This window comes from Papilio machaon, chromosome 24 (genome assembly GCF_912999745.1).
Source record: "Papilio machaon chromosome 24, ilPapMach1.1, whole genome shotgun sequence".
Lineage (NCBI taxonomy): Eukaryota > Metazoa > Arthropoda > Insecta > Lepidoptera > Papilionidae > Papilio > Papilio machaon.
Window position 1 is genome coordinate 5,622,329 of NC_060009.1, and position 26,828 is coordinate 5,649,156.

The 26,828-nt window shown below is 33.6% G+C and overlaps 1 protein-coding gene across 1 annotated transcript; it reads right to left on the reverse strand.

Moving 5' to 3' along the window:
* On the reverse strand, positions 1–26,828 carry LOC106707759 (sodium-coupled monocarboxylate transporter 2). Its single transcript, XM_045683985.1, has 10 exons — positions 26,703–26,828; positions 10,772–10,987; positions 6,477–6,619; positions 3,485–3,687; positions 2,533–2,664; positions 1,945–2,304; positions 1,719–1,849; positions 1,124–1,374; positions 758–900; positions 1–500 (listed from the first exon to the last, which is right to left on the reverse strand). The coding sequence occupies exons 2-10, from the start codon at positions 10,977–10,979 to the stop codon at positions 137–139; spliced, it is 1,935 nt and encodes a 644-aa protein (XP_045539941.1). The 5' UTR covers positions 10,980–10,987; positions 26,703–26,828; the 3' UTR covers positions 1–136.

Here is a 26,828-nt window from a genome sequence, read left to right on the forward strand (position 1 = left end):
TTCAAATACTTCTAAGTATTTTATTGAAACAGTTCAAAGTATATTAACATTAAAAATACAATTGAACCATTACAATTGGTCCAACAATGGATCCTTGTAGGAAACCAAGGTGAATCCAGGAAAATTTGTTAAATGATCACAATCTCGTTCTAATAGGTGATGAAGATCTTTCATAATTCTCAAATATTTTACTATTAGAAGTTGTAAAAACAGGTAGAACGTCTGGTTTCCCATCTTCGATTATCGTATCCTCAGTTTTATCTGACACATCTTTTTCGACTTTCGCCTTTTCGTTTACATCATTAGTAAACTTTCGATCACGTCCGGGTAACTTACGTGCGATTTTAGCAATTAGAGGATGTAGCAGTTTCTCATCGAATGCATCCTCTTCAGTGCCAGTGATCATTCCAATCACAGTACCAATAATGACGCACGTCAAAGTACCAATTACCGCGTACCACATGTATGAAACAGAATACATCTTCATAAGAGTTTCAGATCTGGAAAAAAATAGAAATATTCATGTTTATTTGTATAGACAAGCGAGTAAGCAGTTGCCAAAATGATATGATTCTCGGAGATTAACTGTTTTTACTTTCCCCTATTCTTTAAATATTTCCTAGACAGCAGTAACTAATAATTTTATGACAGTAAATACATCGTATTCTTTTTTACATTATTAAACTAAACAAAACATTCTTAAACACTAGGACAATTTTCTACTCTATTGCTCAAACAAATGCTTAACTGCACTTACATGAAGGTTGCAGTTGACTGAGTATCTACTGGCGTGTGTTGCGTGCTGTTGATGGTCTGCAGTAGCGGCGTGATTAGCATAGTCTGGTTCACCTCCACTGGCAGAGCGTTGTGGTACACGCTGATCGTCTCGTTTGGACATTTCTGCAAACGAAATAATCGTTGATATAGATTTAGTATTATTTAAAAGGCTATCAGTCAAAATATTTACTTTCTAATTTTCGAGCTAATTTCTTTTTGTGGTTAAGAAAGGACGGTTAAATAACACCTTAAATTGTGAATTGATATCCTTAATTTTTGTTGTTGGTTCTTTATCTCTCCGTACTATAAAATACAACGATATTGTATTGACAAAGCTAATAATTACCTCAACGGACAATGGCAGCATTTCAACTTTATCATTGACATACATCAGTCGCCCAGCGGCCATCCAGGTGGTGATCACGTGAGACGCAATCATTCCACAGATGGCGCCTTTGCCGTTTGCTACCGGGAACATGGCAGCTAAGAGAAACACGCCGAGGAGAGCACCGGAAGTTGCTGACGTCACCAGTAGAGAGCCTTCCACCACTCCGCCAACCATGCCCACACATAGCGACAAACACATGATGAGGATTGCTGAAACAGAAAAACAAACTATGACTAAATGACACAAATAATAGAAAGAAAACATATTTTGCGTGTGTGAATTTACCCTGACACAGACATATAAACACACTGGGCAACGGTCGCTTCGCCATTTCGGCGAATTCATGTGGCCACTTGCTCGTTTGCCACCTTGTAATGTTAAAAAAAAACACTGTCTTTTGGTTCATACTTGTTTAAAAGAAGCGTGAAGTAAAGGTATGTTCATGTTGCGATAGTATGTTTAACCGATCGTTAAAAGGGAATGATGCTCACTTAACATTAGCTGACCTGATTGCTTGTTTTACTACTCACGTATTATACCAAGAGTTATGTACCGTATAAGATGGCAATGATCTTGATGATGGTCAACTGCTTCTTGTCACTGATGCCCTTGAAGGGTGGCGCGGCCGACACGAAGTCCTCCCACGTCACCGTTGCCAGGGAATTTATGTTCGACACTAGGAAACTGAAAAGAATTATCAGTTATTTTTACATATATACAATAGCTACTTAATTATAAATATAAATGATTTTAGAAAATACTAGTAATCTTTTACTCACCTCAAAGCACCATTGAATAAACTGCCAAGGAACAATCCAAGCATTCCAGGCAAGAACGAAAACTGATCCTGAACGTAGAATGGTAGAACTTCATCGGGAGCTGAGATCCTGCCAGCCATTAGAGGGTCACAGTATTTGTAGACAGCGTACAGAGTCATTCCAACGACCCAGGAAAGAGAGAATAATACTGCTACTGCAGGCACGTTTGATAGAAGAGTTCTTCGTACTCTAGCCTCACTTGACATAGAGCAATATCTCTGGACAAATGTCTGTTGACAGCCGTAGATTGATACCGACATGAACAACTGACCAATCAGTGCTGATGCAGTGTCGACACGTACTGTTGGGTCTCCGGTGAATCTGAAACCATTGACAATTGATCATCAAGTAATTTGTATAATTTAAAATCATAGTGTGTACTTAAAAATCGTCAGGTATAGTAATTTTTGCTGTACAGTACTTTTTCTTATCTACTTTATTTTACGATCAACTATAAACTTATGTGGATCAATTCTATGTCAAGGCTAAATCAAGTCGAGGACAGACTTTAGTGCCATAGTATGTTGTCATTGTTAGTAAAATACTTACTTGAAGAAATCCAATCTTCCACCTTCGATATTATCAGTCAACACTTGCGCAGGACCACCTGCTTTCACCGTGGCTTGCACAATGAACGCTCCGCTCACTATCACCATCGTTAATGTTTGGATTACATCCGCTCTGGAAACGATAATCGAATAAATTGAAAGGTGATCCAATTAACCACTCTAGGTATTTTACTATATCTTCCACAGCCCACTCTCAAATCTACTATTCTCCTATCATGATACTCCATCCAAAAAGGAGGAAAACAGTTATCCGTGGCTTGGTAACAAACTGGCTATCATATACCAGCTGTAAGACGTACGTGATAAGATCCTGATTGAACTGACTTAAGTGCAACCATTCTATTTAGGTTAAATAATGAAAAATAAAATCCTTTCTCGAAACGATTGACAATATCAATTCGTATCTCCAGAATAAACGAGAAACATGTGCATCAGTTATTTCAGATCAAGTGCCACTTACATTGATGTAACGCCTGCAAATCATTAAAGTCACATGATCGCAGTTCATATTGATTTAAGTGTATGAAGATCTAAGACACGATTGCATTTGAATGTCTTCCCATTTAGTTGAATACGAACAAAATATTGAGTTTCAATTTAAAATTCACAAGAACTGTTCCCACGTCAAATATAAACTTTTTCACTTTGCTTTATATATTAGAAAACCTGACAAAGGATTCGTGTATATTAATTAAGTTTACACTAAACTAGTCATAATAATGGGGTATATTTTGTCAGAGAAAGGAAACAACGCACCTAGAACGACACAATTGTTTTTAGAATGTAAAATTAATGATATTTAAAAACAATCCTAAAGTCCTTATACCCTTGGTTTTTTAACACTTGATAACTCACCAAGCATTTCAATGATCTGTAAACGTGGTCACTGTATTATTCTAAATATTGATGGAGAATCGAATAAGGATCATTACCTGATAGCAGCCGCCAATCCTCCGAGGAGATTGAAGACTATAGCGACCACAGTGAGCGCAGCAGCGGAGGCCCAATGCGGCAGACCGAGTACTGCATGCAGGGCAACAGTTGGCGTATACACTGTCACCGCCAAGTTTAGCGTCTGCCGTACTAAGAAAGTCGCCGCCGCCATTTGACGCACCCAGTTGGAACCAAAGCGCATCTGCAAGATGCACAAAGTTTGTAATTTGTTTTGCGGTATTTGCCAATCTACTAGAGATTTGTGTACTTATGTGATGTTGGAACGTCTTAATCCTTTCATTTAACTTATTCCAAAACACGTTGAACCTTTTCTACTTTATGTAACAGGAACCCTAAAACTACGACCATTTTTTTTAGATGCATAGTTTTAGGGTCGCCTATTGTAAGCGAGTGTCTTCTAATTTCGTTGACTCCCATCAATAAATTAGAGAAACTAGTAATGCGTTGGTTTCATGGATGTAAACAGCTTTCTCAAGCGTATTTTATTTTTAACCTGTGTAGGATATACTATGTTATCTTTAGATTTAACATTATATTATTTAGTAACAAACAAAGGAAGTAAGTAGTTATAACATGCAATATATTCTGCAAATTTTTTATCTATAATGAAATAATTAAAGCTATAGCAAATCGAACAAGGGCACACGATCTAATGAATAGCCACGTTATCACATGTAATTGCATGGCTGTAGTACTAAATTGACATCTAATAGAAGTCTTGATGTCAAGGAGGTTCATACTACGAAAACAAGTTATAAGTAATCAATACACGAGTGATTGAACTAAAGATGCACTATAATATTACCAATAAGAAAATCTAGAAGGCTACGAGAAATAGAAAGAAGTAAATAAAGGCATCGTCACATCAAGATAGGAAGATGATTAAGCTATTCTAATCCATTAACCAAGAGCATCGGTGGCTCAGGTGATAAGCACTTGACTTGCAATCTGCAGGTCCTGGGTTCGAATCCCGCCATGTACGAATGTGCTTTTCGATTTTCAATTGACGTATGTATATAACATTTATCCGACATTCTTACGGTGAAGGAAACATCGTGATGCAACCTGCACATATCTGAGAAGAAATTCAATGATATGTGTGAAGTCAACCAACTGGCATTGGGCCAGCGTGGTTAACTATGGCTTAGTCACCCCTAACTTAGGGTAGGCTCCGAGTCCTTCGGTGGGGACGTATAGTGCGCTGATGATGATGAATCCATCAGCTGGATGACATCACGGGAATATTTGTCAGTAGTCAATTATTTATTTGACAGCATTTTATTTAACACAAATGCACTTAGAACATGCGATATCAGCACGTAACAACGTCTATTTTGTAGATCATTTATAATACGTGATGTTTTATTACCATACTTGTATTAATAATTTATACTTTGAGCACGTCCGATTTCATTACAATGTTTGCAAAATTACTCTTCCTTGCAAATAATACTTTAAAGATTTCACCTTGATCTGTATTTTGATAAGAAATGTTCTTATTAGTATTACTTTGTTCATGCGATTTTTTTTTTTTTATTAAGTGTGTAAAAATTGTTTTACCATAGGTTTCCACTGTCAAAGGTAACATATAAGTACAAATTACTGGATTTCTATCCACTATCGTAATACATTTATTGTATTTTGGAATTTCTGACAGTGGTAAATCCCGCAACAACAATATTTGTTGGGTGCATGAATAGGCCGGGTCGAACGGTGAAATACCACGATCATGCAGAAGACAGGCGTCAAGTCGAAGCAACTGCGCATTTCGTCTTATAAGTGAGCGTGCCTCCGGCCTAATTTTAGTCCTCTTTAGGGAAATATCATTTCCTTATAAAGTAAGGGTGGGACCCTTCCCATGAGAAGGGGAAGTGGATTTGGTGAAAGAGGGGATGCATAAGAAGGGGAAGAAATATCCTCTTTCTGTGCGTATATTCACCGTTGATTAAAGGTAGGCAACGCAACTGCAATTGCGGATATCTATGGGCAGCGGTTGCATCGCTATTTTGGCGAATTCAGGAGGCCATTTACTCGTTTAGTACCTCTTAATATAAAAAAATGCAAATCGAGGCTTGGATGACAACGCTTATAATGTCATAAGAACATAATATCATACTAATATTATAAATGTGAATGTTTAGATGGATGTATGGATGAATGTTTGTTTAAAGGTATCTCTAGAACGGCTCAACGGATCTCGATGAAATTTGGCATAGATGTTGAATATAGTCTGAAAAAACACATAGGTTATTATTTTTTTTTTTAAGTGAAGGGGCAAACGAGCAGCGAGAACACCAAGGTGTTCATCGACGCCAATGGACATCTTATGTTTTTATTTCAAGCGAACGGAGTCGCAGGCGCCAGCTAGTTTGTTATAACTCTATATATAAATATGCACGTGTAATATCACAAGAAGAAAGACTGTTTATTGTTAAATACACCTAATCAAATATTCTGTCATATTGCGATTGCTAGCCAGTGAAAGAAACATTTCAAAACAACTGAATTACTATTTATCTTTATCAACTGTTTACTTGCATTATTATATTACTCGTATTTCGCATTATTATGATATTCATCGGATTGAGGTTAACCAGAAAAATGCAATAACTAGCAATTGATTTGATGTTTTCGACTTCGACTATATTTTAACTGAATTCGTGTACAAAATAATGGAAAATGGGAAATGGATGGGAAGCGGAAGTGGATTTGGCGGAAGAGGGGACGGAGGAAGGAGAAATATCCTCTTTCTGTACGTCCCCTTCTCCGTTGGTTAAAGGTAGACAACGCATCTGCATTTGCAGATGTCTATGGGCAACGGTCGCCTCGCTAACGTAAGCAAACATGCCACTTGTAACCGTATCTTCTATATAGTTAACTTTCTTTTTTGTCTCTTATGTGCTGCAAGTCTCTTCTGCTCTAGTTATATTTATCTGTTTGGTAAAAATAATAAATTTTGCAATTATTCACCTGCAAGTATTCGTACACTGAGTTAGTATGCAGGCGGTAGTAGACGGGTATGAAGAGCCAACAGACGATTGGGAAGGCCAGCATAATGCCGTACAGCGTCTCCCACATCGCTGACCCGTGGTACACCAGCTCCGATGGGAATCCTGGAAACAAATTCTTTATTTAGGTTTTATTTTAACATAAAGAAAAGGATAGGTATTATGCCTCTGTCCACACAGTGTTGTCGGCATAACACGTTTTTTTATAATTGATTTTTCATTTCAACGGTCACTGCCTGTATCTTGCGATGTCATGCATCATTCAAACAGTCTATACATAAGCTTTAAATACGTACTTGCAAAATAATCTATGTCCATTTTTGTGTGATAAAAAAATCTAAGATAGTCCTAAAACACAATACGCGAAAATCTAAGCTATTTAACTCCGCGTATTCGCAACCGGTTTCAATATGATAAAAACAATCCAAGGACGGATGGGTTATATTTGTTTATAAAATAAGCTCTCACGGGAATATTGTTCTAACAAAAAAAAGTTCATGTAATTGCAAGCTTAAAGCGGGAGAGAATTATTTGCAACAAAGTTGTTAATTTGATGTTTGCTGTCTTTTTTTTTTTCACTGTCAAGTATAGACTACTTTCTCTGTAAAATACAGTTGGTAATTTCGAAAGCCGCCGGTAGAAATATGTACTAAAATATCGCTAGTTAAATTCGAAATAGAACTACAAATGTCGTCCTAGCCACTCTTAAATCGAAACAAAACACTGTAAATTGTATTCTTAGCCATTGAGATAAATCTTACTAATATTATAAATGCAAACGTTTACATGGATGGATGGATGTTTGTTTGATTGTATCTCCAAAATGTTTCAACGCATCTTGATGAAATTTGGGATAGATATATAGAGCATTGTCTGGAAAACCACATAGGCTACTCACGAAGTTATTTCGTAAATCCGCCAGACGGAGTCACGGGCGATAGCTATTATTTATATATTGCAACATATTTTTACAATATTTAATTAAATTAAATTTTAACAATACAATCATTATAATAATACGAAGTAATAGTCGACTTACGTCCTTGTGAGTATTTCCTTAAATTTAGCAAAAAAAAAACTACATTCAAAAGAGTTTTTATGCTTCGTAGTTATAAAAAATAAGTATTGTATTACTGAGTTTATGTGATGGATCTATGGTTAATGAACTCAATGACTTATAGAAATATTTTACTTATGTACTTACATCAGTATTTTAAGATTCAAACTTTATGGCGATTCTTGAAAAAATTTAAATCGTTTTCCTAATACCATTTAGTAACTAAATAACTAAAGGCTAAGTTAGCGTGTTTAAAATTGGTTAATTATATAAAAACAAGTTTAGTATCGTTTTAGTACATCGCGTTTACCGACTTTATTTTTAAAGTAGTTACCATTGTAAGAATTGTATGCAAAAAAGTCTATTATTTATTTTATTTGCGGTGATAATTTCAAATGTAAATCGACTAATTTAAATAACCTTTAATTTCTAAGAGGAATAATACAACGTGTGCACAACTGAAATTATGTTCATAATTATAATTGTCATCGATTACTCAACACTAGTGAGGGATAAAAAAGTTTTTCGTTTTTCGCGCCGTCATTAGAAATAAAGACGAAAAAATCACTAAAGTTTTTTTTTTTTATTTTTCAAATAAAGATGTTTTTTATTGACAACGAAATTAGGTACTCAATTTTACATCATAATTTCTAAAAAAAATGTGATAATTTTACAAAACATGATGACATTCAAAATTATTGTTTCGAAGTCTGTACCAAATAAAATACAATTTCAAGCTAAATTAAATAATTTACAAGCGGTCTGTGCCGACTTCACGCGTGTGGAAATTATTATTATTTTTTTTTTATTTAAAAACAATATTAAAAATAGCCTTTGTTACTGAGAGAAAATATAGCATTTTAATATTTAAAAATTATTTTATGAAAATCGGTCCAGTAATTTTCTAGTTTAATGTAGATAAATTATGAATTTATTATTTTATTAATTATTAATTAATCATGACAAGTTATAAATAAAACAAATAACAAATTATAAGCAATTGTTAATGAATTAAAAAATTACACATCAAAAAATCCACGTGAATAAACACGTGTGGGCCGCTATCTTGACCCGTCTGAAGCCAAGCAAACGCTCACGTACAAAGCGTGCTCGAAATACAAATGTCACTCAAAAGATCCGGCTTCTTTTAATATTAAATTAATACTAACATGTAGCTATGTTAGCCTGGTACATTGCACGCAAATTAAACAGTTCTGTCTCTCCTAGAAGGTCACCTCTAAAATTAAATCAGAGGTTCCAAAACTACAGATAAACAATAACCGGAGAATTCGACGGCACTGACACATTTATTACATACTAGCTTTTACCCGCGTCTCCGTCCGCGCGGAATAAGAAATATAAAACGGGGTAAAAATTATCCTTTGTCCGTTTCCTGGTTCTAAGCTTCCTGCCCACCAATTTTCAGTCAAATCGATTTGGCCGTTCTTGAGTTATAAATGGTGTAACTAACACGACTTTCTTTTATATATATAAGATATAGATTGCTATTTTTCTGTTCTATTAAAGACAATGTAAGGGAAGGCAATATGTACTAATACAAGATTTGTTGCAGTGAAGTTCTACGGTAATATGGTAAAGGGTCTTAAATTGCTAAACATTAAATTATAACACTATTGCCATCTCTCTTATTCTCTTAGAAAGAAACAGAGATAACAATAGTCTCGTAGTTTAGTAGCCTTTCGTCATTTGTTTTCTTACAATGTCCACTATCTGTAAGAACGCGTTGTCTTAGAAAATGCCTGTCACCTATTTAGGTGGGTTTAAGATTGGAACTTATTGTTAGATGGGACGCAGTCAACTTTGGGAACCACAATTTTTAAATTATTAAAGTACTTTAGGAGAGCTAATTATCCGAATTTTTTTTCTATTGTCATGTAACACCGGCCTATTGTGTAGTGTAGATAATGTCGTCGTTGGTAAACAAATATAAACCAGCTATTCAGCTGTTTTATAATAAATCTAGTTGTCGCGCGCGACTCTGTCCGTCCAGAATTAAAAAAAAAACTATTGCCTATGTGTTCTCATTATAAATAATATTTGTAAGATAAAGAAAAGTTTTTAAGTCATTTCTGAGGGCCTAACATGAAACTAAGCGAGAAATTATTCGTAACGTCATCGACGAAATTTATATTAAAATCCAAAAATCGCATATAAATTATGACATATTTTTTCGATGAATTTACGAAAGCGCTTGTCGCAGTATTCGTGCTAGGCCCTCTGAGCATATAATGACGTCATGTTTAGCGAAACAAATTGTCAGTTAGTTCTGGTGCTTGTTATTCCATATTGTTGTATTACCCTATACATACATCATTTATATTTTTTTAAATAAAAATATTAGCAGATTTTGTTAATGTTTCTTGTGACCATTCCAACTAAACTCTAGGAGATATGGTTCACAAAAATATTTGTATTCTTAAATTCGAACCCAAGACCAAGCGATCGGATATCTGTCTTTAATCATTTAGCTATTGGCGCTTGGAATAGAAAGTAATAGGAATTCCAAGAAGAAATCTTAATTGTTCAGCAATATAAAGCGGAGAGAACAATTACAGGTTTACAATCGAGGTGTGAAAACTCCTACACATCTGGAACGTTCTGTCTTTTTGTATACGAAAGTTTATTTGCATTATAATGATCCTTTGAATCATTAAGTCTTGAGAGTGTAAGAAAAATAAATCCCATTCAGTATTAAATTACTTATAAAATATAACCTTAAAAATCAACAATGGGATAAATACATCCGATTAATCTGTTTATATCTTTTATATACTTGAAAATGATAATTTAAGAGGGTACTTGACAATATCAGACATTATCGTCAACATCTGCTAAGTGATGGAAAGTCGTGACGCAAACAATCCTTTGATAATGTTACAATATGTCCATTTAAATAAAGTTATTTTTTGATGTCATGATAACTTTTAGTTCAGTTAGTAACAGTCTTACACTTGTAATACAAACCTTACTTTAGACTCCGCAACACCACAAAAAAAAAATTTTAAAATAACTTTCTATTAAAGGTCTTTGTCCAGGCACCAGGCAGAGCCATCGAGTTAAATTACTCTTACCGATATTTAGATCAGCACTCCTTTACCTCATATGTTGTCTAGCTGTAGATATCTCCTAAATGTAAACTCCAACTTATCGCGTTAGAGGAAATATCAAGGTGTACTTACCCAGAAAAGACCTGACTCCCAGCGTGCCTCTAGCAACAGAGAGTATCATAGCTAATGTTGATACTCCGCCGCCGGCGAAGATGTAAGCGCGCTTGGCACTGCCCCCAGCCGCAGCATCCCTACGTCGACGCCACAGCGGCGCGCATGATGACGCGAATATAAAGATTGCAAACACAATGCATTCCCATGCTAACCAGCCTGTTTTCATTTTGATATCTGAAAAAATAGAGAAATTTCCTGAAGTTACTGTTGTCGATGTAAAAGCTAATCAGAAATTATAAATGATTTCGTTTCCTATCTATTTTTATTTCATTTATTACAAGCTATCGCCCGCTACTCCGTTCGCGCGTATTTAAAAAATAACTTAATTAGTAGCCTATGTATTCTTCCAGTCTATGTGCTATATTCATGCCAAATATCATCCAGATCAGTTGAGTCGTTGTGGAGATACCTTTAAACAAACATCCATCCATCCATCTAAACACTCGCATTTATAATATTAGTAAGACTAGTTGTCGCTCGTGACTCCGTCCGCGCTGAATTAGAAAAAAAACTTAATAACCTATGTGTTCTTCCAGACTATGTTCTACAACCGTGTCAAATTTCATCATTATCCATGCAACTGTTTTGTAGATAACTTCAAACAAACATCCATCCATCCGTCCATATAAACATTTGCATTTATAATATTAGGTCCTTACATATGAAATTGGCGTTTTTCGTACTGGCCACTTTAATCACGAATTTCTCCTCTTTGGTGAGGAATTCCAAATTCAAATTTGTACAGCTATAGACTCATGTATTTGTGGTTCGATGACCGTCATTCATTTGTTTTTTTTCTTCTGTTTTTTCTGTTTGCGTCACTCATTTTACAAAATGGAAAACTTAAAATATCGCATTATTTACGAGTACGAGTTCCGCCGTGGCACTAGTGCTGCGGAAACGACTCGAAGGGTGAATGATGTGTATGGCGGTCGTGTTGCAAAAGAAAACACAGTTCGTTTTTGGTTCCAACGTTTTCGTTCTGGAAATTTCGATCTGCAGAACAAGCCCCGTGGACGGCCTGAGACTCAAGTTGATAATGAAGAGTTGAAGGCTATTGTGGAAGCGGATCCATCGCAAACCACGTCCGAGTTAGCTGCAGGCTGCGATGTTAGTGATAAAACTGTTTTAATTCACTTGAAGCAAATTGGGAAGATTAAAAAGCTTGAAAGGTGGGTACCTCACGAATTGACTGAAGCAAACCGGCAAACGCGCGTCGACTGTTGCGTTACATTACTAAACCGGCACAATAATGAAGGTATTTTAAACCGAATCATTACCTGTGATGAAAAATGGGTTCTTTACGATAATCGGAAGCGCTCAGCGCAATGGTTGGATCCTGGCCAGCCAGCCAAATCCTGCCCCAAGCGAAAATTAACCCCAAAAAAGTTACTTGTAAGCGTTTGGAGGACTAGTGCCGGTATTGTTCATTACAGTTTTCTCAAATCTGGCCAGACTATTACGGCTGATGTCTATTGTCAGCAATTGCAAACCATGATGGAAAAGCTAGCGGCTAAACAATCTAGGTTGGTCAATCGCTCCACGCCACTGCTGCTTCACGACAACGCTAGACCACACACTGCGCTACAGACGGCTACTAAATTAGAAGAGCTTCAATTGGAAAGTCTAAGACATCCTCCGTACTCCCCGGACCTTGCTCCAACAGATTACCATTTTTTTCGAAATTTGGATAACTTCTTGCAAGGGAAAAAATTCAACTCCGATGGGGCAGTCCAAATCGCCTTCAAAGATTTTATTGATTCCCGTCCGACTGGTTTTTTTAGTAAAGGGATCAATGAACTACCTATGAGATGGCAAAAGTGCATAGAAAATAATGGTTCATACTTTGATTAATTAAATATATTATATTAAAAAATATTCGACTTTTTGTTCCTCCCATACAAAACGCCAATTTCATATGTAAGGACCTAATATTTGTAAGATATAAGCATATGGTTAAAACAATAACTTCTATAGTATTACGTCATAATATATGTTACATTGTCATACAAAGATCCTTGTTCATATGAGTTTAAGTGTGAAATGTATCATCACTATGTTTTTAATTATTTTCATTGTCATAATAAACTATACTTTACTAAATCATTTAGTTTTTGTATAAACATTGTTATTTAATAGATATAGTATACGTCTGAGAAAATATGTAAGAAAATTGTATGAAGTTCTAGCTTTTACCCGCGACACCGTCCGCGCGGAATAAAAAATAGAAAACGGGGTAAAAATTATCCTATGTCCGTTTCCTGGTTCTAAGCTACCTGCCGACCAATTTTCAGTCAAATCGATTCAGCCGTTCTTGAATTATAAATAGTGTAACTAACACTACTTTCTTTTATATATATAGATAATCACTTTTTGGCGAAGTTTTAATATTTTCTATTACGTGGATTAAAATTGGTTATAAATTGGTGACATCTGTTAACAGACAGAAATTATTAATCAGTTTGCAAAAAAAATAGAAAAAAATGTTTTTTTATACTAACAAAGGATATCTAGAAATATATACATAAAACACAACAAGCAGACAAGTTTTATATTATGTTAAGTCGACCTCTTGTTATTAAATCTTTAATGTCATAGTATCATACTAATTAGATTAAAAAAATCATAGATATTTTAGTTAACAACTTTAATAGGATACAAATCGTAAAAAATATTATATAGAATCTCACAGAAGTGTTATTATTTAACAACAAAAGTTCCGTCCATTTAATGCCTTAGCAATAATGTGTATAAGAATTTTTTTTACGTTTTTAAATGTTGGCAGGTCTATCACATTTGAAGTTCTATGTAAGTAAACCTATAAATAAACGTTAACCGGGACTTGTTCCTGTACCTATTACAGACCGGTCAGCAAGATCGCGTATAATTTAAATCTAGAAACTTCTTAGGATTCTATCTTTAGGTCTAACTTGTTTTGTAGTCAGCAAACGATAGGTCACATCAGTTACATAGATATAGGCAGTTACAGAGGTGGATTACACTGAAGCGCCTAATAAGTAGGAGTAAATGGTATTTAAACATACTGACTCAGTAGGATAATGTTTGACGCACGTTTGTATGTGTAGTTTTTTTTTTTTAAATTTTAACATTTAATTTTGATAGTACTGATCGTCTTATAAAAATTTCGTTATCCATTACATCATTAATTTAAAATTGATTTTGTTGATTTAATCGTCGTTGTGAATACCTCCCTGTCCTCACTAGACGTTTCAAAGATAACACTGTCTCAGATAAGTCGTTTGACATCTATTTATAAAACACTGATTCATCTGCAGCTAGATTTATCAGTTGTCTAATGTTATTATGACTATTTAAGATATTTTTTTATTAGTAGATTTATTCCTATTCTAAAAAAGCATCTTATCGAAGGAGTTCTTATCAAAAGATTTTAGTTAAGAGCTCGTTTTTTTATTAATAAGGTGGCAAACGAGCAAACGGTCACATGAATTCGCCGAAATGGCAGACATAGACATCTGTAACTGCAGGTGAATTCATCATCATCATCATCAGTTCACTATAAGTACCCACTGAGGGGCTCGGAGCACACCCTAAGTTAGGGATGATTAGGACATAGTCAAACCAAAGCCCAGTGCGGGTTGACTTCACACATATCTTTAAATTTTGATATGTGCAGGTTGCATCACAATGTTTTCTTTCACCGTTAGAATGTCGTATAAATGTATATATGCAGATGCATTGCCTACCTTTAATCGACGGAGGAGAGGATGCACAGAAAGAGGATAGTTTCCCTTCCCCCTTTCCATCATTTCCTGAAGGAAAATGATGGGAAGGGAACGTAGACTAAAATTAGGATTCCGGTTTTTTTATTGTAACCAGTTATTGGAGTACTCTCGTATCTAAAAGGGTAACGTATTGAAAAAAGGCTCAGTGATATAACATATTACATCGGATGGTTCGATTTTAGTATTGTCTGCGAAGAGACAAAATAATTATTTATTTATGCTGAGAACGTAAATGTTAAACAGTAACTTCTTATCATTTGTTCGCTGGCGCGTGAACGCAACGGTCGTACTGAGTGGTGTCTGCAAACAGAATCGTTTGTAATACTCTCACACGTCACGAATTAATTAAGTTAACTTTAGATGATAATTATTAACAAACTTGTTTAGTATTTGAAACTATACACAAACAAAACATTCGTATTTTTCGAACATATTTCATAACTAGCTGTCGCTCGCAAATCCGTCCGCGCGAAATTACAAAATAACGTAATAAATAGTCTATGTGTTCTTCCATACTATGTTCTACATCTGTGCCAAATTTCATCAAGATCTGTAAAACCGTTCCGGAGATACCTTTAAACAAACATCCATACATCCATCCATCTGAACATTCGGATGTATAATATTAGTCAGATTTTCTTGCATAATTTAAAATATTTTTACTCACTTAATAACTTTGATTTTTTATTTGTTTTTAAAACCCAAATAGGATCGACAGCGGCGCTGTATTGCGGCTGTGCGACAGGAGCTGGCGTCGGAACGCGTGCTGGCTCATTTCGTGCCCGCCGCACAGCTAGTACTATCGGCGGACGCGAGGCTTTTGAGTTTTTGAAAACATTTTTCGATTGTATCTATAAAAACATATGTCGTGAATCTAACCATGAATTTCCACTTTCACGCTTATTATCTTTCAAAAACAAAGATAACAACAGTAGAAGTGTTTCTGCAGTAAAAATCCATAGATAAAGGATAAAACAAAATTTGTTTAATACTGAAAGTGTTTGAAAACACTTCGTAGAATCAAATTGTAAGTATATTATGTTTTGATTATCTTAAACGTATAGACAAAACAAACTTACAATATAACCAATCTCACAATAAAATTCTGACGTGTAGTGCTATCTTTATGAACGTTATAAGTATAAGGTTACAGGGCCGGAGTTGTGATTTAATAATATGTATTTATAAAAAAAGGAAAAATATATTAGCTTATTTTGTTAATAAGTTCTTTTTATTTTATCAATAGTAGGTGAATTTTATCTAAAAAAAATCAAATGATGGAAATTTATTTACATGTATATCGTGAAACAATTTACATACAATGAATGTACAATGAATAAACAAGAATAAAAAAAATTAATTAAATAGCAATGAGCGAATAATATCTTAATTTTTTTCAATAAGAATGAGAGTGACAACCTACTACAGTAAAAGTATTATATTTAATACTAGCGACCCGCCCCGGCTTCGCACGGGTGCAATGCAAAATATACCTACTACAGAATAAATGCACAATTTATTTAAGGTACTTAAATGGATAAGGATTAATGCTGTATTGTTTAAAATCACTTCGTAAAAGAATAAAAATGGTTATGCTGGGTTATCCCTAAGAGATAGACATATACCATCGCGGACTTTTTTGTTGAACTTTTTAAGGTGAACAATACTGTAGTACATTATTTTGGTCTATCTCGTAGGGTTCAGCCAGCGTTTGCAATATAAGCGCAAAAAAACGTGCTTATTTACGACATCACATTAGAAAACTTTAAATTTATCAGTGTTTCTCTACTATATTATGCATTTATTATACATACAAACCTTCCTTAAGAATGACTCTATCTATTAAAAAAAACCGCGTCAAAATCCGTTGCGTAGTTTTAAAGATCTAAGCATACATACGGACATACAGCGAAAGCGACTTTGTTTTATACTATGTATTGATTAAAATATCCTGGAAAATACTTTGTACTTGTATAATGTTAACATCACGTGAATTTCCCACCTATCATGTTCTATTAATATTGTAAATTAATAATTAAAGACTGCGTGATATTAAACTATAGTTGACGTTTGAATGAATATTAATACAACGGAAAATAATTATTATAATTTTTATCCTCATATGAATTAGTTTAATGTTAAGAAAATAAGATGTACTTTACCAGTATTATTTAAGTAAATATAAAAAACTGGATATTAATTTAAAAAAAAATCACAAAGCCTTGTTTTATCATTACAACACTCTTATAATCTGTCAAGTCATTTTAGGCTTCAGTCACAATATCACGAAACCACATATTTATAATAACGACGTAACTCAGTCCTACCCTGTATGCGCCGATTGTTTCTTATGACGTCATAGGAGTGAATCTTCCTGTCTGTCAGATTTATTAATTTTGCATTTGTTTTATTTTTAAAATGGTGAAAATTTAAATTGTACCTAGTAATTAATATTACGTAACTACAATACAATACGATAGAGTTTAAAATATTTTTCATCAGTCATTTAATTCTTATTTCGATTATGATCGGTTGCATCGTACATCAAAAACCCGATGACTACTTCACGCCTGTAGTACACAGGCAACGAAGCATAATCGAAGCGAAGCGCACATCGACATAGGATAATGCGATAACAGAACACATATTACTAATATTATACGAGTAAATGCGAATATTTAGATAATGGATGCATTTGCTTGAAGGTATCTCCAGAAAGGTTAAACGGATATCCCGTAATAATAACGAAGTAACAGCCGGAACCGAGGCTCCTGAGGAAGCCCTCGAGACTAGTTACTCTTAAACGAGGTTTAGGCTTAGCGCCATCTGCGCCCGGCCACCTCAAGCCCGGTGAAACTGTAAATGCCTCTTTAAGGCAAACAGTGACTACTCAATCACAAAAAAAAATATGACATAGATATTGAATATACATAGTCTGGAAGAAAATATAAGCTGATTATAGAAGTCGCGGGCAAAAGTTAGTTGTTTATAATATTAAATTCGTTGTGGCGTAGTGAGCTTGTCTGTTAAATAGTTCGTCGTAACGGAACTAATTGCTAACATGCTAGTTACTCGTACATACCAAATAATGCTTCGCTTCGGTTCCGGTTCGTTTTACCCGTCGTGTGACACAGGCGTTAATAAATCGCTTCTCGTACCTAAACGTATGAAACGAGATCTAAAATGTAGATAAAACATTAAAACTCACGACTAAGAAATACCATTTACGTTGTGTCGGACAATTTTTATATGATTATATGTTTTTGAGGAAAACTCAGTTTTGTTATTGTAAAACACATACTTCAAAGTTGAAATAAGGTGGGGGGGGATAATCACGAAATGATTGCTGTTAATAATATAGTGTCAAAGATTAAATTAAAATAAAATTAACGATGCTATAGCGTTAAAAGGGTTAACTAATAACCTTTCAAACAATTATCAAATTTGTGGGCGAAATTCGATCATAAATTATGATCAAAGGATTTTTTTTATTTTAAATTCTACTTCACGTAAATTTCAACTGTGTCAAAATTCATGTTTAACTTTTCGCGCAATTTCCTTAAAAAGGAATACAATGTTTTTGCTTCACATCTTACTCTTACTAATATAAATGCGAATGTTTTGATGGATGGATGGATGAATGTTTGTTTGAAGGTATCTCCAGAAAGGCTTAACAGATCTTGTTGAAATTTGGCATAGATACTTTCAAACAAACATTCATCCATCCATCTATCTATCCAAACATTCACATTTATAATATAATAATAAGAAGTAAGATTACAAACTGATTTGAACAAGACGTTACATATTTTTTAAATAGGTTTTTAGCTGAAGGATAAGCAATCGTAAAATCCTAATAGCGTGTCTCGGAATACGGTTCCGTTAATTATAATAGCCCCTAACACGGTCATATACAAGGGCAACCCTGATTATGAGATAATCAATGAAGCGAAAAAAAACGCATGGAATATACCGAGAAACGATTAATATCTAAACGACTAAAGACTATGTTTTTGTTACTTAGCAAATTTTTATGTTATCAAAATGCCGGTCGAATACAATAATCGATCGATTAATATTTCCTTATCTCAGGTATTTTAGTTAACAATTTTTATCCATTTTTTCATCATAACATAATTAAAAAAAATGGAACCCATCTGCAAGCACTTCCTTTCGAATAAAATATTTTTTATCAAAATCGGACCACCAGGGCCGGAGTTTCGCGGTAACACACATAAAAAAAAAATACAGTCGAATTGATAACCTCCTTCTTTTTGAAGTCGGCTAACAAAATCGCGCAATAGCAGACGAAAAATTAGATATATTCAGAAGGCGATCGACCATTTGTTGGCGTTTTTTATTTTTATTTCATACAAAGTAATTAAAATAATCTTCAGATCGATCTTAAGGATCGATTATTGGTTACGAACGTAATTTTGAAGACGTAATCTACCGCAAAACAAAATGTATTTTACACTCATCTGGACATCAATGTATCATTTCTCATTCAAGTTCAATGAACTGGTTGTAAAGTATAATTGTAGGTACCTTGTCATTCATTACTTTACTGGTACTCGAATACAAAAAAATGCATACTTAATGAACTTAGTTCCAAGTTAAAAGAATAAAAAAAGTAACGTGGTTGACGTTAAGTTTTTTTTTACTCTTAATGGACATAATTGATTTAAAATTGCTTTATTACGAAACGAATCGCGAAAGTCATTGTGAATTACTTAGCAAATAAAAATCTTCGGTTTTAGAAGATTTACCTGGAGTAGGAACGTTTTAATGTGCAATGAAAACCGACGTTATAACATGATGATACTTTAGAACATTCTAGAAATCCTTAGATATTTAAAATCTATTAAAATCACAAAAAATTTCGTATGTCAGTTAAATCGCCGGGCGTAATTTCATGGCCTTAATAGTCGCTATGTGACGTCATTTTATCCTCAATTTGTAACCGTGTAATTGTAAAATCCGTCAAACCGTGTAATAAAAATAAAATATAATACCTTTTTCTATACGTAGTATGTACTACTTTTCCTTACATATCAAAGCAGTCAAATTTAAATTCACTCACTCCATACGCGCATCTTCTTTTATACGATCCATCCAAACTTTCTTCAGACCTGCTCTACCTTTATAGCCGTCATCCATCTTATTACTTTTTTGATTGTATGTCCATCATTGCTCACTAATATATCCATTTCAAAAATTATTTTATGGATTTATGAATTACATGAGATCGAATTCCTACTATAAGAATATATAATCTATATATATAAAAGAAAGTTGTGTTAGTTACACTATTTATAACTCAAGAACGGCTGAATCGATTTGACTGAAAATTGGTGGGCAGGTAGCTTAGAACCAGGAAACGGACATAGGATAATTTTTACCCAGTTTTCTATTTTTTATTCCGCGCGGACGGAGTCGCGGGAAAAAGCTAGTAGTTTATAAAAGCCTTAAAATCAGTCAAGAAGTTAACAACACAATGGAACAGACAGTTCACCTAAATAATGTTACTATTCTTATCCAAAGCAGAATATAACGCACTGAACATATTACTATTTTAAACCAAAGTTAAGTAGCCAGTAACGTCCGGTAAAAAAAAAATAATCTACATACTTCGTACTTAAATCAACTGTACCACAAACGATTTTAAACGTTATGTCTAACTCTTTAGAGTATACTTTACATATCGTCAATTCCTAATGTTCATTAGCTATAAAATTTTAATCCGTTACTACGACAGTTGTGGAATTTATGCAATTTATGTGAACGGATTGAACAAAACAATCTGAAATCAAGTGATTTTACGACGCATAATTAAAGTACGCACTCATTAATTAAAACTCCCATCATTTAAACAGTATGACAGATAGAGACCTACTAAACTCACTAGTTATCCCTGACTTAACTCGAGTATGTAAATAAATTTAAAAAACATTAGTGATTCGCTGATAAAACAGTTTTCTGTTGAGGAAAGACTTTTTGGAATGGGCCGAGTTATTCTTTTTATGAAAAAAAAAAATCTAGCAAATTATGGATTTAATTAAATAGTATAATATGATTGTTGGTGTAAGTTTTTACAAGTGTGTTTTTACATCCGTGAAAACCTACGTTAATTGTATGGACGATATACAATAGAAATTCGTTGACGTAAATTCGAATTTTATAATAAGTAGAAGTCAAAAGCCGGAACTTATTTTTGTCATACATCAAAAAAAAATTACCGAACAAACAAAATACCGTTTTGACATCGGTCCAATGACTGTCGAAGCAGAAAATAATACCAAAACAGAAATATATGTGAAAGCAACGCTCACGTGGTCCGCGAGTGATGTGAAACAAATTTGGCCACGCTGCCAAAAGTCGGTCAAATTCAGTCACAAATGTATGTACAGTCAATATTATACGCATTACTAAGAAACTGAACAGATAATCAGTTTATTGAGAACTGTCTTTTATATCTATATTAGAGTTAGAAATATATCTAATGATAGAATTAACATTTCATCTAGACAGTGAGAGACAACAACACACAAAAAACATAACACCAACAATCAAAAATTCAAAATCTACTAGTTATTAAAAAAAAATGGAACCCATCTGCAAGCACTTCCTTTCGATTAAAATCATTTTTATCAAAATCGGTGCACCAGGGGCGGAGTTTCGCGGTAACAAACATAGAAAAAAAATACAGTCGAATTGATAACCTCCTTCTTTTTTAAATCGGCTAAAAACTGAAGCCCTTAGCCTTTTTGTACTAAATGAAAAAGTCTCTCTAAGCGACGTCATCGAATAAAATAAAACATGGAATATGTTCGGTTATTTGTTTCACACTAAAATGAAGGGTTTACACCAAAACTGTTTTCTATTGTTAGCGTGAATCATAATATTATCCTTAAATATTCCGTGCCTTGTGCTCATTTGTATTATGAATATTAGTAAATTTCCTTGCACTAACCTAGTTATAAAGAAAAACAATACTATTATTGAGTTGATCTGTGTAATAATAGTCATGAGTACAGATATTCATATGACTCATATTTCTCAGGACTGCGGGATAAAGGCGATGTTTGTCAACGGTAAGGAAAGGTACATTAACGGATTTCAAACAATGAAATAGTTTGAAGAAATTTAAACCTAAATAAATAGAAATAAAAACTAAAAACCTTTAAATTCTTTTGACCCCTTTTTCTTGGTTAATTAGATTAGAACGATAGACAATTTTATCATCATATTTGTAGAGCGTCGGTGGTGTAGTTGTTAAGTGCCTAAATGGATCGCACCGAAATCTTCACGTCCGGATTCGATTCCTAATACGTACCAATGTGTTTTTTGATTTTAGAATTTCATACTCGACATTATTACGAGTCATGAAAGCATCATGATGCAACCTGCACATATCTGTGAAGAAATTAAAAGATATGTGTGAATTCAACCCGCACTGGGCCAGCGTGGTTGACTATGGTCTAGTTACCCCTAATCTTGGTACTAGGCTCCGAGTCCCTAGGTGGGAATGTTTATAAGTATTTGTAGATTTTTTCTTTACTCTTTCTAAAGTGGTTTGGAGGAAAGGTCTATTCTCATTGCGCTGACGTTGAATGGAGACGTTTGTCAATAAGGTCTGAACCGGTACAAAAGTTCAAGGCACATAAACTTGACCCGTTGATCTGGGGCTATGTGATCCTACGAGCCACATGTAGCCTGGTGAATCGCAGTTCGCAGCTCGAATCGCAAATCATAACTCTATGCAGGTACAAATTGAGCTCAGTTGCGAACCGTTTAACTGCACTGATTCACACATGTAAACTGTGATCTAATCTGTAAGTCATTAATTTTAGTTGAGTTACCTATGACTAGTTGAAAGGGTAAGAAAACATAAAAAAAAGCAATGCTGGTAAATTGTGTTGAAAGCTTATTTCCTATTGTTTACTATTAATTTTTTTTATTCATCTATTTTATAAAAACTGAGAAATAATGTGAAATTTTAATGATATTTCTTTTTATTAATCTAATTGTACTTAAAATGAAAACAAGATTTTTTTTGACCTTAACTTCCGGAACGCCCGTAAGACGTAACTTAAACTGCGTATTAAATATTGGATCTTAAAGTAGGTAATAAAAAACTACGTATTTATAAACAAGTATGAATGATATGTTTACGTGGCAGATACATTAATAAGTAAAACAAGAAGCAAAGACAGAAATCGCAAAAAGGGATGAGGCAGAGGTTGTCAAACTGTATTACAATGTAGTACTTAGAAATTCAAGAAGTAAAATTCTATTTTTATACACTATACGTCCCCACTGAGGAGCTCGGAGACTACCCAAGTTAGGCGACTAACTCATAATCAACCACACTGGCTCAGTGCGGGTTGGTTGACTTCACACATGTCACAGAATTTTTTCAAAGATATGTTCTGGTTGCATCACGATATTTTCCTTCATCGTAAAAACGTCGGATAAATATACATATGTAAATTTGTACATGGCGGGTTTCGAACCCGGGACCTGCAGATTAAAAGTCAAGTGCTTAACCCCTTAGCCACCGATGCTCTAATATGTCAATATTACTTATTCCAGATAATGAAGTGAGGATTCCAAATTCAAATTATTTACTTTTGTGCCTGGACAAAATAACCAGTATAGTACACCACATTTGATTTGGTACGTCGCGTCGTCGGCAATTTAAGCGATAGCGTTATACTTTGAGAGCCATTGGCAGCATGTTTGTGGACGCAACGAGTCCATTCTTATTTATAAAATGGAAGCCGCGAGCCTCACCGCAGCCGTCGTAAATATCATGTAACCTCTGCATAATCATACTACGCATTTTTACAATATACTATTTTATTATCTGTTACTACCAATGTGCCTTTACATTGTTATCTCTCTTTTTTTAGCTAACGAAATTAATTGTAAGGCAATTTGCATACCAGTGTTTCGGCAATGAAAACTAACGGATACAATACACTATTTGACTACTATGTTTTTTTTTTTAATGAAGTATTTATTAAAAACAAAAAAACAAGAAGCCCCACTGTCTTATTCTTAATTTAAAAAAATTATGTTTATTTTTTTCTGAAATATTCAAGATTTCAAAAAATATATTCATATTATTTTAAGATATTAAATACTTTAAAATCCAATGTTGTTACATTATCAATATGTATATAAATACAAAAATGACTAACTTGACTTTCATTCGATGAAGAATATTGGTAAAGGTTATATAATTATTAAACATATTTACACAAGTGGGCACAGTTAAACAAAAATTTAACTTCGTTAATCGTTAAAGCGTTAAATTCTCGAAAATTTAACGCAGGTTAAAGTTAATCGTTAAAAGTTAACCATACCAAAATTATACTGCTTTTGGGGATGATAGAAATAGGTAAAACAAATGAAAAGATCTTTGGACGACTTTTGATAATATTCACGAATTGTACACACTTTTGTAAATTGAATTTACAATTTCACATTTATTGTGGCGACACTTGTTTCACTAGGTTAATTTCACTATAAATTCTCTAACACATTAATTCGGTCTTTTCACACTTGATGATTTTGTCCTGTTGTTCGCGTCTTTCCCGGACGCTCTGACGCAATACACTTCCCGCGAACTTCACGTATTTCCATTATCAACTCGTTCGTTCACCATTCGACTTGCTGACAGTCGCTGAACATAGCTGAACTTCGAGCGTGGCGTGACGCGTTATTTAAACAAAATGACAGCACGTCTCCAAGTTTCTAATCTACCGATTAACGGACTAAATTATCAAAAGTTGAGTTTAACGGAAGTTAACAAAAGCGTTAACTCTTTTTGAAGTTAACTTAAAAGTTGATCCGTTAAGCGAAATGTTAACTTCGTTAATTAATGATTAACGGAATAACGAGTTAATGCCTACTTTGCATATTTAATACTTTAATATTATACCGTTTAAAAGTAAATAATAGTGTATTTAATTTAATTACGGCGTTAAAAATCATTGTTTTACCTTCATAATAATTGACTTTATTAAACAAAAAATTTTCATCAGAAAATCGTGAACAATGAATAATTATAATATTGAAAATAATCGGTGTAATTCAAAAAATTATATCTATTACTGTCTTCAAAAAACTTAAATTTACCTAGTGTCTCCATTTTTCTTAGTTTTATTAATAATTACATGAATTACTTTTTAACTTCAAAAAAAATGAGCCTATAGCATGTCTTCAGTCAACACCTATCTTTCCGGTACAATCCCATGAAAATCGGACCATTCATTTCGAAGATTACCCGGAACAAACGTATAGACAAATATTATAAAAATTAGTTTTTAGTTATCATCAACGCAAATGTACATATTGTGTTCGAAATAAGATTTTTTTTCGATATTATACTCGTATACAGTCACTCCAATATTTTTAAAATGTAAAGAGTAGTTAATACTGAAATGTTATAATTTATTCATGCCGAAAGAAGTACATTAAATTGTGATGTGCTGTAAAAAAAAATTGTACCTTACTTACGTATTTAAATTAAATTAATACGAGTACAAAACTATATATCATAGTCATATTATAAGTTGGTCAGAGATTCCCAGGTCAATGTCCCATAAAACAAATGCTATCAATACATATAAAATTGAGTGTCTGTAATATAAAAAAGTATGTTTCGTCAAACACATTGCTTATAGTGAAAAAAATGTCCGTATTTCTATCCGCAAATCCGGTAATTAACGAAATGGCTGGTCCAATTTTAACGTGACTTTCACTGGAACGTAAAGGTAAAGTTTTTTGTAAATTCCAGGCTGATAAAGTCGCTAGCAACAGCTAGTTAAATATACATGAGGTCAATATTTTTAGGGGAATTAGGATGACAAAGTAGACATTGAAGTGAAAAAAAACCACATTCTCAACAACAACAACAGCAACATAACGCACGCCTGTAACTCAGAGGAGTAGGCAGAGACTACATACCTCCATTTAGCACGGTTCTCAGAAGAGTAATATGTCGTGATTTTGTCATTCCTTGAGTGTATTTTGTCACGCCTTAGTGCTTAGGTTGGGTGAATGACCCTTTTTGATACTTAACCTAAAAATGCTACTGCTAATATTAAAATCAAGATAGAGGTCGTCCATTAATCATTTGATGCTCGAAAGAGGGGGGGAGGCGTCCCGAAAAAAATCACAATACATCACATGGGGCCCTCCCCTAACTAAAGTAAGTAATCACGAGTTTTTATTTTCTGAATCACGACTTAAATTTAATGTATAAAATATAGCAATTTTTTAATTTTAGATATATACAACGAAACATTAGATTTTCGTTAATTTTCTACGTAAATTTAAAACTAATAACATCAACCTCATGAGTCATGAGTCACAGTCGTAAATATAAAAAAACATCATGCAGTTAACAAGTAAAATCTTATTTATTATTCATCAATGCATGCGAAAAGATCTTAAAGATTGTGTAATTTATATTCAAAAAAGAAAAAAAAGGTTGCCAAAAATAAACGAAAAATCTTAAGCAGAAGTGATGTAGACAAGCACTCTCAGACTTTTAAAAAGTAATAAAAGATAAAAAGGCAACTGGTTCTTTTCAGTTTGGAAACTTCGTTGTTAAAAAAAGAACAAGAACAATCATTGTTTTATTTCAATACAGTATTTAAAAGATATTTTTCAATGTAAATATCTCAAACTACAGATTGAATTTTAATAATATTATCTTTGATGTTTGATATGTTTATTGTTCACTGATTACTGAGCATGTCAATTTAAAAGGGTTAATTAAAACAGCCTATAATTACATATAAATAATTTTAGGTCCCATAAAAACATGTATGGTATGTTCAAAATATTTTTTTAGAAATTAAATTGCTTTATTCAATTTATATTCATTTAAGTCTAAATTCTTATTTGTTTAGTCTAAAAAAAAATTTCATCTCACGGAAAGTAAAAAAAATATATTTTTTCGAAATATCCGTAAAAAATTTTTTTTAAATGAATTTGTTAAAAAAATTAAAAATCAATACAAATTAGTTACCGCATTTAAAAGTGACATGTTACAAAAAAAAATTATGCCCATAAATCATTCGATGATAAACAAAACAACAAGTACTCACAAAAAGTTCCGCAAACGCTACCAAAATAGACGTAAACTTTGGCCCGCGTCCACTCGTGCACAAATAAGTACAACACACGTCTGTCCGCGACGACCGTCGCGTTTCAATGACTGACACCGTCTGCAC

Excerpts from the sequence above, each read along its gene's own strand:
- LOC106707759 (XM_045683985.1), bottom strand. The coding sequence starts at position 10,979 with ATGAAAACAGGCTGGTTAGCATGGGAATGCATTGTGTTTGCAATCTTT. Across the intron at positions 6,620-10,771 it reads GGGAGTCAGGTCTTTTCTGG|GATTCCCATCGGAGCTGGTG; the intron begins GTAAGTACACCT and ends ATTTGTTTCCAG. Across the intron at positions 1,375-1,718 it reads GATCATTGCCATCTTATACG|CAATCCTCATCATGTGTTTG; the intron begins GTACATAACTCT and ends TTTCTGTTTCAG.